This window comes from Podarcis erhardii (assembly GCF_964252035.2).
Source record: "Podarcis erhardii genome assembly, chromosome: 14".
Lineage (NCBI taxonomy): Eukaryota > Metazoa > Chordata > Lepidosauria > Squamata > Lacertidae > Podarcis > Podarcis erhardii.
Genome location: NC_138503.1, coordinates 30,913,774 through 30,928,014, shown reverse-complemented (window position 1 = coordinate 30,928,014; position 14,241 = coordinate 30,913,774). Strand labels below are relative to the sequence as shown.

Below are 14,241 nucleotides of genomic sequence, written 5' to 3'. Positions count from 1 at the left end.
AGATAATCCTGGGATCTGTAGTTTGTTAAAGGTGCCTTTTGTCCCAACAGATCACCCGCCTCACCTGGTTCACCCGCAAGGATGCTCAGGTAGAGAAGGATGTCCTTCCACAAGCTCCCAGAAGCCCTGCTGTGCCTCTCCCTGCCAACGGTGTCCATGAGGCTGGTCCTCCTTCTCCAGTGCAGCTTGAGATCAGTGATGGCCCTGAAAACAATCAAAATGGTAAAACTTATCAGAGGACATAGTTCAGTTAGTAGAGCATGAGACTCTTAATATCAGGGTCATGGGTCCCTTTCCCATGTCCATGAGCCTGACCACTGATTTACTGCTAACTTGTCTCCTCTTTAGGTTCCCTGGATTGTAAGAAGACCTCCAAACTCACAAGGCTGTTTTTGTGGATCTGTGGGATGGAGAGCAGGAATGCGGACACTCCGAAATCTGCTGCAGAATTGAAAAGTGAAACCGCCATGGCTTCCACGAAGGAAGCACCTTTTGTGAAGCACATCCTCAATGTCAACCTGATAGTCTGCTTAAGTGCAGGCGTCTTCCTCTGGGCTTACTTTGCGTAGCATCAAGCCTCATCTATTCAAAGGACGCTGTTCAGCGCCAAGCAGATGGGCATTGCTATAGGAAGGACTAAGGCGAATGATAACATTTAATAATGACCCTGTACCAGACACTGTGTGTTTTTAAAATTCTCAAGGAAAAAGGGCCTGAATGCTTGCAGATGGACTTGAAGAATTCGCAGTAGGAGAAATCCAGAGCCTCTCCAATGTAACCGGGTCCTAGGTGGTGATTTTGGGGGCAAAGACCAATAGCAGGTTTGCTTGGCACAGTTATTATTTAAACAAGTGAGACACCATTCTTTTGCCACACATTTCCTGACACTCGCATAACCCCACATGCGGCAGGTCTCTTTTGCGGCTCTGGGGGTTGTAGCCAGCTAAGTTCTACTCGGAGTAAACCCATTGAAATTAGCAAACAATAGATAGGACTATGGAACTAACTATTCCCTAGGAGGCAGTGAGGGCCACCAACCTGGATGGTTTTGTAAGAGAATTAGATAAATTCATGGAGAGCTATTAATGTCTACTAGTCATGAGGGTTCTGCTCTGCTTGGGGAAAGCAATGCTTCCGAATCCCAGCTGCTAGAAACCACAGGAAGGGAGAGTGAACTTCTACTCAAATCCCACTTTGGGGTTTCGGTTGACCCTTGTGAGAACAGGATGCTGGCCAGATCCAGCAGGCTCTTCTTAAAGGTAAAGGTAAAGGGACCCCTGACCATTAGGTCCAGTTGTGGCCAACTCTGGGGTTGCGGTGCTCATCTCGTTTTATTGGCTGAGGGAGCTGGCGTACAGCTTCCGGGTCATGTGGCCAGCATGACTAAGCCGCTTCTGGCAAACCAGAGCAGCACACAGAAACACCGCTTAGCTTCCCGCCAGAGTGGAACCTATTTATCTACTTGCACTTTGATGTGCTTTCGAACTGCTAGGTTGGCAGGAGCAGGGACCGAGCAATGGGAGCTCACCCGTTGCAGGGATTTGAACCGCCGACCTTCTGATCGGCAAGTCCTAGGCTCTGTGGTTTAACCCACAGCGCCACCTGTGTCCCGTACGGGACAGGCTCTTCTTAGGTTCTTACATTAGTATCACTCACTATTCCCTTGGGTCTGTTCTGAGTAGGACTAGCATTGGATACAACGCGGGGTCTTTAATAAAGCCTTTGCCAACCTGGTGCCCTCTAGATGTTTCGGACTTCAAATCCCATGAGGCTGTGCTTTCTAGGGCTGATGGGAGTTGTAGTCCAAAGTGTCTAGAGCTCTCCAGGTGAGCAAAGCCTGCTTTAATGCCCCAATGTTTAGCTATGGGGACCCATGCCATGGTGATGCTCTCATACCAGAACCGTGTTCATGCGCTGGCTCCTCCAGAGGAGCTCACCACCTCTTTGGTCCTCCCCAATCCTCTTAGCTCAGCATGGCGCAAACCATCATTAAGGCAGAGAGTTCTTAACCATAGATCTAGGTTCAGACAACATGCTAAGCCATGGGTAGGCAAACTAAGGCCCAGGGGCCAGATCCAGCCCAATCGCCTTCTAAATCTGGCCCGCAGATGGTCCAGGAATCAGTGTGTTTTTACATGAGTAGAATGTGTGCTTTTATTTAAAATGCATCTCTGGGTTATTTGTGGGGCATAGGAATTCGTTCATTCCCCCCCCCCCAAATATAGTCCGGCCCCCCACAAGGTCTGAGGGACAGTGGACCGGCCCCCTGCTCAAAAAGTCTGCTGACCCCTGCTAAGCCAACTTTGGCTTAGCTGCCATACTGAGCAAAAAAGGACTGGGAAGGAACAAAGCGACTGTAATCTCCTCTTTCCTGGGAGACGTACTTTGGCTTAGTGTTACATGCAAAAGTTACCACAGTGAACAAGTATTTTTGATTGTCCTGAGCCTACTGTAGTTCAGGGGGGTTGACTTTCCTCTATAGCTTGAACCATGACAGCTTAACGGGCATACAATTTATTTGAAACATTGGAAGCTACCTGATATTGAGTCAGACCTTTGGTCTATCGAGCTCAGTATTGCCCACATTGACCAGCAACAACTGTCCAGGGTTTCAGTCCCAAGTCTCTCCCAGCCCTACCTGGAGATGCCAGGGATTAAACTGGGGGGCTTCTGCATGCAGTGCAGGTATACTATGCACCGAGCTAAAGTCACTCTGTCTACATTTGTAGGATAGGCACGTCTTAAGGTTTTCATTACAGGTAGGTAGCCGTGTTGGTCTGCCATAGTCAAAACAAAAGAAAAAAAATTCCTTCCAGTAGCACCTTAGAGACCAGCTAAATTTGTCATTGGTATCAGCTTTCATGTGCATGAAGAAGATGGAGAAGTGTTCATGCACACGAAAGCTCATACCAGTAACTAACTTAGTTGGTCTCTAAGGTGCTGCTGGAAGGAATTTTTTTTATTAAGGTTTTCAGTCACTACAAGAACAACCTGTTATGTTCTGTTTAATCTCCTGCAGATGTACATCCCAGGCATTCTCGATTTACAAATGTTTATTCAGTGGTGTCATATAATGCCAATATTGTGTTAAAAGCTAATATTAAGGGTAAGGGGACCCCTGACCATTAGGTCCAGTCGTGACTGACTCTGGGGTTGCAGCGCTCATCTCGCTTTATTGGCTGAGGGAGCCGGCATATAGCTTCCGGGTCATGTGGCCAGCATGACTAAGCCGCTTCTGGCAAACCAGAGCAGCACACGGAAACGCCGTTTACCTTCCCGCCGGAGCGGTACCTATTTATCTACTTGCACTTAAGAGTGCTTTCGAACTGCTAGGTTGGCAAGAGCAGGGACCGAGCAACGGGAGCTCACCCCGTCGCGGGGATTCGAGCCGCCGACCTTCTGATCAGCAAGTCCTAGGCTCTGTGGTTTAACCCACAGCGCCACCTGCGTCCCTAAAAGCTAATATTAGGGGCTGATTAAAAAAAAAAACCATTCTCTTGAAAAAGAAGTGAACATGCATTGCTGGAGGTTGGACTACAGAACCCTTGGGTGTCCCTTCCAACTCTACAGGTCTGCAATACTATAAAAGGTTCTTTAACAGGGTGCTAAACTTCAGTGTAACAATGAAGGAAAAGGTAGCAAAATGAACTTTTCTAGAGTGCAGGAAGACTGCATAACCTCCCAGAAACATCTGTGGACATAGCTAGGAAGGTGTGATGGTCTGGGATTCCGATTCAGAGGCTGAACCAGAGGAATCCCAGCCTGCACAGGAGTCCCCGCCTCCAGGGCCGGCTGAACTGGGGCAGGGCCTTGATTCTGAAGCGCCTGCACCTGTGCCGGATCCTCAGAAGCAGGCACCAGGTGATTCCACTCTGGCTCCAGAGGTGGTTGAGGACTCAGTGCCTGCAGGTGAATCTCCCGCTGGGCCCAGTAACCCTTTAGCCTCTCCTGAACTGCAGAGGCTCAGGGCAGAGAGGCGAAGGGAACTGGTTTCTCCCAGGAGGAGTGCTCACCTTAAGGCCAAGAGAGGCGGGTCTCCTAGGGGCCGGGACCGCCCCTGGCCTCAGAACAGATAAAGGCCAGTCGGCCCGGTCCCAGGTTGTGGGAGCAACGTCGTTGTTGAGTACCTGTTCCTGCCTGGACCCAGACCTGACTCTCCAGTGCTCCTGTCCCCGCCCGGCTTCCTGTTTCGGACCTCACCCCGCTCCTTGTGGACTGATTCCAAGCTAGTGACCCAGGACCGGACTTTGACTACGCCAACGGTAACCTTCCCCCCGGGATCAGCACAGAAGGAGAACGAGTTGCTTGTTGAAATGGCCAACGTATTTGTGAGATTTTCAATGGGAGAGTGTTTTGACGGTGTCCCTTTTACTGTACAAAATAATGCAGAGAGTATTTTTATGGAGTATTTTATGAACTGCGTCATGTTTTTCATGGACTTGTAAAAACAAAAACCAATGTGTGTGTTTTTATTTATTCTTCTGAATGGAGTTAGGCATCTGTGCAAGGATGTCCATATGTCTGAGCTGGCTTCAGTTTTCTTCATCATGCAATAACCAGTCTAACCCAGTGGCCTCTTCATACTAGCTCCAGGGTGATGTGGGAAAGTTGCACGTGATGCCCAGGGAAATGTGTGCAGATCCTATCCTTGTCTTTGGAGAACCCAGGAAAGTTAAATGCGATGCTGATAATATTTGAAGCTCGACTGTGTGATTCTAGCGTAGCGCAGCCCAAATTGTCTTTCCTCAGAAAATGAGTGTCTTTATAACAGCTGCCTTAACTGCACAGAAAAAATCCAACACTGAAAATAGACTAGGCTCAACCTTGGTTGGCAATAAATGTCTCTAGATAACCTGGTTTAGATATACTTGCTTCTTTCTGAGTTTTAGGAAGGCTCCTTTCCAAGAAGTAGTCTTGATATTTATTTATTTCTAAAGGGGGGAAAAACCCAAGATACATTCCTATACCACAAACAAAGACTAGGTTTGCCTCCAGATGGCCTGTTTAATCAGCATTCAACCTGATTTTTTTTGCAGAGAGATTGGACTGTCCAGCGGGAATCTCCATCCTTATTTGTTTCTGGGGAGATTAGGTGTCAGTTTTGTCAAGCAAGTGTTTTAATAAATAAAAATAAAATTATCCCACACTTTCCAGTGCACTTTTCCATCTCTTTTCTGTCTGTTCTTTTGAATCGAAGCATCACTGGCTGGTTGTTTCTATGGCAGCACACCTGTACTTGGCCAAATGTTTAGTCATGTAAAAATAAGCTTTAAGTTATGTTAAAGGTCTTTAACTTAACAAAAGAGACTGGTTTGACCACTCCATAATAAGAACATAAGAAGAGCCTGCTGGACCAGGTCAATGGCCCATCGAATCCAGCATTTGGGTCTCACAGTGGCCAACCAGATGCCCCAGTGTGAAATCCACAAGCAGGACTCCAGCACAAGAGCCCTCTCCTCTGCTGTGATTTCTGGCAACTGGTATTCAGAAGCATTGCTGCCTCCAACTGTGGAGGCAGAGCCAAGCCATCGTGGCCAGTAGCCCTTGATACCCTTCTCTTCCATAAACTTGTCTAATCCTCTTTTAAAACCATCCAAGATGGCGGCCACCACTGCCTCCTGAAGGAGCAAGTTCCATAGTTCAACTACGCACTGCGGGAAGAAGTCCTTCCTTTTATGTAATAGCTAAGTCAGTAGAGCCCGAGACTCTTAATCTCAGGGTTGTGGGTTTGAGCCCCATGTTGGACAAAAGATTCCTGCATTGCGGGGGTTGGACTAGATGACCCGCTTGGTCCCTTCCAACTCTTATGATTCTATGTGTCCTGAATCTTCCAACATTCAGCTTCATTGGATGCCCATGAGTTCCTAGTTGTTATGAAAGGGAGAAAATATTTTCTCCCCACTTTCTCCATGCCATGTCATGTAGTTCCTTCTGCTGCAAGATCCCATCTTACAGATGTAAAACAGCAGGTTTGGTTATTTATGTCTTTATGTGTGCTACTGTTGTGGCCCGTGTTTTGTTAGCCCAAAAATGGAAAATGAAAGGGGTCCCAACCAAAAAAGAATGGCAACCTAAGCTGACAGAATATGCACAACTTGCAGACTTAACATAAGAGAACAAGAAGAACATACATTTAAAGAAGATTGGAAAACGTTTACTGAATATATGGTAAATGATTGTGTACTACTGGCAGCATTAAGATAAATTTAACAGTGTAAATAAGTTTGATGGATGCAATAATGGAATATCGAATGGCACAGTTTTTGTAAAATAATGCAGGGATATAAGATATGTAAAATGAACCATGGAAAGAGAAGAAGGAAAGTAATTGATATCTTAAGGATGCAAAATGAGTATCTCAAATTGTAAAACAAAACTTAATAAAAATTATATACAAAAAAATAAAAATAAAACTGCAGGCTTGGAGGAGATCCAAAGATGGCCTCCCCTCAATCCTATATATTTGCTTATTTTCTTTTGCGTAGAGCAGGTTCAAAGCATAGATTCGTACATCCTCAGAACACAGGCTGGCAATAGAGCTGACTTCCCAGGGGAGGCCATTCCCTCACGCGTCCGTTACCTCAGACTGTTCTCTTGAGTTCCGGAACTGCCATCTTGGGCAAAATGGCCAACATACTGGCCAACATTGTGGCGAGGAGCACCCTCCTCAGTGCTCTGGAGGAGAAAAGGCGCCAACAGATGAAGGTGTGAGGGGAAATTTGGGTGGCGGTGGAAGGTTCTCCTCAGCACAAGGCCACGCTTCCACCTCAACGCCTCTGCACAGCGTCTCCTCAACGTCCCTCCATTCTTTCTGCTCTCCCACAACTCCAGACCAGCTCCTCATCCCTTTCCATATCATGGCTTCTCAAGTTGCCCCACTCTGCCCTCTACACATGTAGTGTAGGCTTCGCCCGGCCATTTTGAACCTCTTCATAGTCCCAAAGGGTAGCCATGTGTCCTAGGCCTGAGCTTTATTGGCTTCTTTGAATAAAGTATGAACTTCACTGACACAGGCTATTTTATTTACTGGCCTACTTCCAGCTCTGGCTCTCAACAGCGTAATATTCAACTGCCATTCCTGTAAAATGGGCCCGAGATGCTGGCAAATAGCTACTAACAGAACCTTTCATGTTCCCTCTGACCCCAGAAATTCCTGCTCCATCGGCTGTTCTTTGTCGCGCTGTTGCGAGAAAATGCGGAGAGCGCAGATGTCACAGGTATGTGAGCTACCCTCTCACGCGGACTTTCGGGAGGCAAGGCATTGGCCGTGAGCCTCTTCCAGTGCTGGAAAAAACAGCCTCAGAGATGAACTGGGCTGCAGAACTTCCACAGGGCTTTCCTGTGGTAGTGGGGAATACTTTTCACCCTGAGGGCTGCATTCCCTTATGGCAACCTTTCGAAGGCCACATACCAGGGCTGGCAGAGGTGGTAGTTCTTGGTAGTTCCTCTGCCCTCAGAGGCTCACGGGGTGGGGTGGGGCGCTTTGAGGCTGGGACAGGGCCTTCTCTTAGGTGGCTCCTGAGCTGTGGAGCTCCCTCGCCACAGCAGTGTGTCTGGCTCCTTATCTGGAGGATGATGAAGATGCATCCTCTTTACCCCAGCCTTTTGACACTTGAGGTGTATATTTTTTAGGATCCACCTTATTTATATGATTGTAAGTGGGTGAAAACGCGTTTTGATGTTGTGTTTTAATGTTGCAATCTACCCTGGGACCTTAGAGTGAATGACAGCAACAACAACAATAACAACAATAAATAATAAACATTAGCTTTGTACAGCAGGCCAGTCTCTATACACAGTCTCACATGCACCCAGTGTTTTTTTTTTTTCCTGGCAGTACTCAAGGGTATTCAGTAGCAGCATCTCTCTTTCTAGAAGAAAAACACTGCGCACTTCTCTCTCTCTCATTTGTAGGAGGCATTATGGAAGTTCAAATACACTTTCCAGCCAGGTAAAAATACTCATAGAGGGTGAGAGGCAGGGCCAGGGAGTGGGTAGCTGTGGCTGAAGAAAGGATATGATGTGGGAAGAATAGTGAGGGCCAGGTACAAAAATCTAGAAGACCACATCTAGTCTGTTCATGCACAGTCTTCGAAGGGGTGTGGCTCCATGGGTATGGCCATGACCTGTTTGGGTCCATTACGCTTGGGCAATGATTTTTCCAGTGGATCTCTCAGTTGGTCTCCTTTCGCTCCCTCCTCTTCATAAGCATACCATGAGCAACTTTTCCAGAGGATTTCCAAGATCCACCTAGGGGAGTCCCCCTCAGGCATCCTCCTCATCTACTCTCACTGTCTTCTGCACATTCTAGAGGTGAGTCAGATCTACCAGGTTCAAGCCAAGAGATCCCTCTTTCTATAATAGTGCAGGTTAATCACAAATCCCAGAGAAATCCCACATGCAACTGAATGTCTGCACATTTTCCCTTGTAACGAGGACTCGCTTTGTTCAATGGGATTTACATTCAGGTAAGTGGCCACTGGGGGACGCTGGTAGCGCTGTGGGTTAAACCACAGAGCCTAGGACTTGCCGATCAGAAGGTCGGCAGTTCGAATCCCCGCGACGGGGTGAGCTCCCGTTGCTCAGTTCCTGCTCCTGCCAACCTAGCAGTTCGAAAGCACTCAAAGTGCAAGTAGATAGTAGATAAATAGGTACCGCTCTGGCGGGAAGGTAAACGTTGTTTCCGTGTGCTGCTCTGGTTCGCCAGAAACGGCTTAGTCATGCTGGCCACATGACCCGGAAGCTGTATGCCAGCTCCCTTGGCCAATAAAGCGAGATGAGCGCCGCAACCCCAGAGTCATCCGTGACTGGACCTAATGGTCAGGGGTCCCTTTAAGTGGCCACCGGAGGGCAGCTGGGTTCTGCAAAAGGCTGCCTTGCATTTTGGAAGCAATTTATTGATCGTTCCGTCTGACTGGTTTGCACCAAGTTTGTAGGCAGTTTTAGACAACATTGGCTGCTTATTGTGCATTCATTCTGATTTGTTTGTGAGGAAGTTAGATGTGGTTGCATCAAGTAATTATAATTCCAAAGTGCCCAGTGCCTTTCAATTTCCTTACTGATAACTCTCCAGTCTTTAGGAAAAGTGGCTTTATGTTGCAAGTGCCTGACCAGCTTCAACTGTGAAAGCTGAGTTTGTCGATAGGTAGTTGAATCCCACCTGAAAACAGAGAGTCTGGAAATGCCTGGAGCTGAGTATTTGACTTAATAACATCCATCAAACCCAAAATTTAGAAACAATGTCAAAACTCCCATTCTGCCTCTCATGCTACTCTATTCCTGTCCTCCATAACAGAGGATATCAGACCCCAGAGTGACTTGAGCATTTATGCCTCCCCCACTTCCTGCTCCCTTTGAAAATCCAGATTCTTTCATATGAATCTGCCCAGGCTCCAAGATCTTCAGGGAAGGCCCTTCTCTCCATCCTACCATCCTCACAGACAAGCTTAGTGGGGACGCATGAGAGGGCCTTTTTGGTGGTTGCTCCCAGACTTTGGAACTCCCTTCCTAGAGAAGCCAGACTGGCTCCCTCCTTGCTGTTCTTCCACTAGCAGGTGAAAACCTTTCTATTCCAGCAATCCTTTAGGGAGCTGGTGATGTAATGTTTTTACTGTTGTTATTCACTTTTTTTTAATAGATTTGGGGTTTTTTATATTGTTTCATTTGTATTACTGTTCAGTTAATTACTTTTTAATGATGGTCTTTTTTATGCAATTAGCTTTTCTATTTTATCTGTGTTTTGCATTTTTATCTGCAAGCTGTCTTGAGTCCTTGTCTGGGAAAAAGGAAATAGTAGTAGTAGTAGTAGTAATAATAATAATAATAATAATAATAATAATAATAATAATGATGACTGGCAGAAATGACTGGCAGAATCCGAGACCAGGGAAAAGAGTCGGCGGAAGAAGACTGGAAGAAATTTAAAGACTATTTACAGAAATATTGTAAAATTAATGAATGTTAGAATGATGTTGGACAGAAATTAAGTGGTTTCCAGCTGTAATGCTTAAGAGAATATGAAAAAAAAGGTTTAGAAATAAGTAAAAACTAATGGTGAGGATTTGCTGAACTAACCCTCTGAATTGGAATATAAAAAAAGGGAGGTATGAGGAGGTCTGGGAAATAAGTTAAAAGAAAATAAGTAATGGAAATTCAATGTGTTTTTAATTGTTTTTATTTTTGTATTTTTGTTATTTTTTCTTTTTATTTTACATTGTATTATTTCTGAAAATTTTAATAAATATTTAATAATAATAATAATAATAATAATAATAATAATAATAATTTGTAGGCATCCAGTGGCACACTCTACCACATCCTTATGGACTTGGCAGCTGTTGAAAATCAAGACTCAAAGTAAGTGATTGGAAACTTGTTCAGGGGAGACTGATGGGGGCTGGTCCATTAGGGTGAACAGAGCACAGTCCCACCAACCTCATTCTTCCTTCATAGAAGCATAGAATTGTAGAGTTGGAGAAGGGACCCAAGGGTCATCTAGTCCGACCCCCTGGAGTGCAGCCCCCACTCGCCTGCTATTCTATTACTTACAGTCTCAGAGGACAGCCCTGCCCATCAATTTCCTTCTTCTTAGTGCACAGGCAGAAAATTGCTTGCAAAGATGTCTATATTTTTCAAAGCGTCATGCAAAAATGTGCTTACTAGGAGAAATTTGCACCCAAACCCAGGAAACGTGGGGGAACTGAATTTAAGATTGGATTGAAAGAATGAGAAAGGGAGAGAAACGAAAAGCTGACGGATCTGTCCATCCATCACTACCCCTACCCCCAGTGCTTTAATACAGGACGTTAAGATATTAGCAATGTCTCACAACATCCCGACCAGACTCTTCAACCAGTGGTACGCCACAGCAGTGGAAGTCCCAGTAACTCTCGAAGACGTTACACAGACCCAGACGACAGAAGAAGTGATCACAGAGTGCCTTACCCTCAACCTGAAACTGGGAGTTTATCTTGCGACTCTCAAGGTAAGGACGTATTTACGTATGAAGAGCCAACAGTCCGTCTAGTCTAAGGTTACCAGACGTCTCCGTTTCCCGGGGACAGTCCCTGGATTTACAAATCAGTTCCCATACAAAATCTATTGAAGTTGAAAAGTGTCCCCGGAGTCATTGGAAAAAATCTGGTAACCTTAGTCTAGCCTAGCACCCTGTTCTTAGATAGATAGATAGATTCTTTATTGTCATTACACAAGTGCAACATTGCACAAGTGCAACGAAATTGGATGCCATCCCTTAAAAACAACAAAAGCAAAACAACAACAACAACCAAACAAACCACATTCCAGCCACACCCACACCCACACCCATCAAACTCCCAGGTCACACTATCGAGTTACTGCATTTAAGAAGGCCACAGCTCTTGGATAGAAACTATTTTTCAGTCTATTTGTCCTTGACTTGATGTTTCTGTATCTCCTGCCAGAAGGCAGTAGTACAAACAGACTGTGTCCCGGGTGAGATGCATCCTGCAGGATATTGTTTGCTTTCCTAAGACAACGGGAACCGTACAGTTCTTCCAAAGATGGGAGGGGATGACCAATAATCCTTTGGGCTGTGGTTATGACCTTCTGGAGCACCTTCCTCTTCCTAGCTGTACAGCTGGAGAACCAGGCACAAATACAGTATGTGAGAATGCTCTCTATGGAGCCTCGGTAGAAGGACACCAGCAGTCTCTCACTCAGATTTGTTCTTGCAGTGGCTGAACGGTTCCTTGTAGGACGCCAGCAAGCAGGACCCAAGCACAAGAGTGCTCTCCTCTCCTGTGGTTTCCAGCAACTGATATTCAGAAGCATTACCACATCTGACCATGGTGGGAGAGCACAGCCATTGTGGCTAGTAGCCATCGATGGCTCTCCCCCATGTATGTGTCTGATTCTCTTTTAAAACTATCCAAGTGTGTGGCCACCTCTGTCTCATGTGGCACTGAGTCCCCATTTAACTAGGTGCTGTGTAAGAAAATAATTTTATCCATCCTGAGTCTTCAAACACTCAGCTTCACTGGATGTCTATGATAATATGTCTATGATAATATGAACCTCATCGTATTATCTGCATCTTGTTGGCCCCGATTGCCCCAAAGCTATCAAGAGTTGATTCCACAGACCCTATACTTGCATGCCAGGGAAATGAATCTATTCATTCCAACTGGTGCCTTTCCTCGTCTTTGAGTGGAGAGCACATGTGTCACTTGTGGGCTTTCATTTGGGGTTTCTTGCTGTGAGAACAGGATGCTGACCCAGCAGCCAGGCTCTTCTGATGTTCTAGGGATCATAGAATCGGAAGGGACTGCAAGGGTCATCTAGTCCAGCCCCCTGCAATACATGAATCTTTTGGCCAACATGCAGTTCAAACCCACAACCCTAAGATTAAGAGTCTCAGATATCTGTTTTGGAAGGCATTTTGGGGGGTGGGGGTGGAGTTTCAGCCTGATCTGCTTCGGTTAGCTTGCTTTTATTTCTTTTCCTTGATCTGCTTTGGTATTTTTAATGTATACTTTTTATTTTGCACATAACAATATGTATCAAGAGAATAATAACTAAGAAAGCTAAGACTGATCTCTTTCTTTAGATCCCACTGTTTTTAAGTTCTTGCTTTCTCATTAGGTTGCTTATGTTACGTGATTAAAAACCAACCAACCAACCCTGACTTGGGAACATTTAAGGAAGAAAAGGTGAGCAAAGTATTTCCAGTTGCAGAAGGAAAACTAATCACGACAATGCTCTTTATTGGCAATTGTGCTTCCTCCCCGTGGATATCAAAGGTGGGCAATAAAGGCCTCAGCGATTGTCTCCACACGGTCGTGCCGGAACTTCTGATGCCAGCAGAAACCATCCAGTATTTGTGCAAGGCTAAGGAGTGCCTCAGTCCAGAGGAGTTTCTGAAGATATACAACAATCCTTTGCAGCCTAAAATGGATTCAGGTACGCTGCCTTCCGCCCCCCTTTCCACCGATAGGACCATTCTCCAGTATGTGAGAATCATGGGTGGGTGGGTGGGTGGGGGTACAACACTCTAACCGCTAGACCACACTGCCTTTTGCAGGTCAAGGGCTGCATGTCAGTGTTGGATGGGGGCAGAAGCAAAGGTGGGCAGAGCAGTGGATGAGACTCCCCCCATTTTTTTTAAACAGCAGGCTACAATTTAGCCATGCATATATCACACACCTGCCCAGAGGGGCTCTTCTGGCTTGTTTAAGGAAGCTGAAGTGCAACTCTGGAGGGACGTCCAATTCAATATTCTCTTACCTTCACACATGCTTGTTGTCCCCCATCATGGATTCCATGGTAGCAGACCGGTGGTTCCCAGAGGTCTCCCTTCTAGGCAGTGACCAGACCTAAACCTGCTTAACCTCAGCAAATGGGTGGGTCTCCTGTGCCTGGAGACTCTGGAACCACCAAACTAGTGGGACTTGCCTTTGAGGGGAAGATCTGCTCGTCCATCCTGCATCTGAGAACAGAGGTGTCTACTTGCCATGACGGCTACTTTATGCCAGCGCCAGATTAAATCCTGTGGAGGCCCCATGGCAGTAGAAATCTCACCCCACACCCCGCTCTAATGGGTTAACACTGAACTAAGAAAACTTGATTGTAATTTTCTTTCAAGATCAAATCAATATTTCTTATTTTGATTCATTGTCGTGGGGTCCTAAGAGGCATGGAGCCCACAGGCCAGTGCTGACTCTGCCTATTTGGTAATCCGGCGCTGCTTTCTGCCTGCACTGGTGGAGGAATTATGCCTCTGAATGCTAGTTGTTGGGAACTACAAGTAGGAAGAGGGTTCTTGAATTTAAGTCCTGCTTGCAGGTTTCCCAGAGGCACCTGTTGGCCACTGTGAAAACAGGGTGCTGGGCTAGATGTGCCCCTGGCCTGATTAAGCTGCCAGGCTCCTCTTATGTTCTTATTTATAACAGTTCTATACTACTATTACTGTCCGAGGGCAGGAAAGCATCAGCTCCTGAGAGGGTCTGGTGTACGGGGATTTGCAAGGGCTGTTAATTATCTGACACTGCCTATAATTTCCTCCTTCTTCCTTGCAGAATGTGTGTGGCCTACTCCTACTCATATGATTTCATGAAACCTTCCAAACTGCCAGCGTTTTCATGGGTAGCAATTCAAGGGTGCTGTTAACTTGCAGAATTGGCTAGGAATGTCAACGTCCATTAAACCTCCTTCCAGCACACAGGGTCAAGGGTCAAGGCAACAATAAACGTGTTAGTGAAGCCA

At 46.0% G+C, this 14,241-nt stretch overlaps 2 protein-coding genes and 2 long non-coding RNA genes across 7 annotated transcripts in view; 3 read left to right on the top strand and 1 right to left on the bottom strand.

Moving 5' to 3' along the window:
• Window positions 1-2,211, top strand: part of SLC5A11 (solute carrier family 5 member 11) — a 25,324-nt gene extending 23,113 nt beyond the window's left edge. For both annotated transcript variants that reach the window (XM_081840642.1, XM_081840641.1), the window contains exons 15-16: window positions 51-222; window positions 349-2,211. In XM_081840642.1, coding sequence (XP_081696768.1) covers window positions 51-222; window positions 349-569 — 393 coding nt within the window. In that variant the 3' untranslated portion in view covers window positions 570-2,211. The remainder of the gene's footprint in view (window positions 1-50; window positions 223-348) is intronic.
• LOC309329671 overlaps window positions 1-6,662 on the bottom strand; it is a 7,787-nt gene extending 1,125 nt beyond the window's left edge. The window contains exons 1-2 of the long non-coding RNA XR_014151215.1: window positions 6,581-6,662; window positions 65-204 (exon numbers count right to left, since the gene is read on the bottom strand). This is a non-coding gene — a long non-coding RNA (uncharacterized lncRNA). The remainder of the gene's footprint in view (window positions 1-64; window positions 205-6,580) is intronic.
• On the top strand, window positions 3,460-4,938 carry LOC309329670. Its single transcript, XR_014151214.1, has 2 exons — window positions 3,460-3,711; window positions 4,293-4,938. It is a non-coding gene; the product is annotated as an uncharacterized lncRNA (long non-coding RNA).
• Window positions 6,590-14,241, top strand: TEX47 (testis expressed 47). 3 transcript variants are annotated; one of them, XM_081840670.1, is made up of 7 exons: window positions 6,590-6,705; window positions 7,148-7,217; window positions 8,210-8,313; window positions 10,292-10,356; window positions 10,843-10,984; window positions 12,780-12,939; window positions 14,055-14,241. In XM_081840670.1, exons 1-7 carry the CDS (start codon window positions 6,625-6,627, stop codon window positions 14,090-14,092), a joined length of 660 nt encoding a protein of 219 aa, XP_081696796.1. In that variant the 5' UTR covers window positions 6,590-6,624; the 3' UTR covers window positions 14,093-14,241. The 3 variants fall into 3 exon arrangements, with proteins under 3 accessions (XP_081696796.1, XP_081696795.1, XP_081696797.1); XM_081840669.1 differs by having other exon boundaries at window positions 10,789-10,984; XM_081840671.1 differs by lacking the exons at window positions 12,780-12,939; window positions 14,055-14,241 and adding an exon at window positions 12,622-12,724 and having other exon boundaries at window positions 10,789-10,984.

What these genes read in the sequence shown, in the direction of transcription:
- TEX47 (XM_081840669.1), top strand. Translation starts at nt 6,625, where the DNA reads ATGGCCAACATACTGGCCAACATTGTGGCGAGGAGCACCCTCCTCAGT. An exon ending in AAAGGCGCCAACAGATGAAG is followed by an intron (nt 6,706 to 7,147) that starts GTGTGAGGGGAA and finishes CTCTGACCCCAG; the next exon opens with AAATTCCTGCTCCATCGGCT. An exon ending in GGAGAGCGCAGATGTCACAG is followed by an intron (nt 7,218 to 8,209) that starts GTATGTGAGCTA and finishes CCTCTTCATAAG; the next exon opens with CATACCATGAGCAACTTTTC.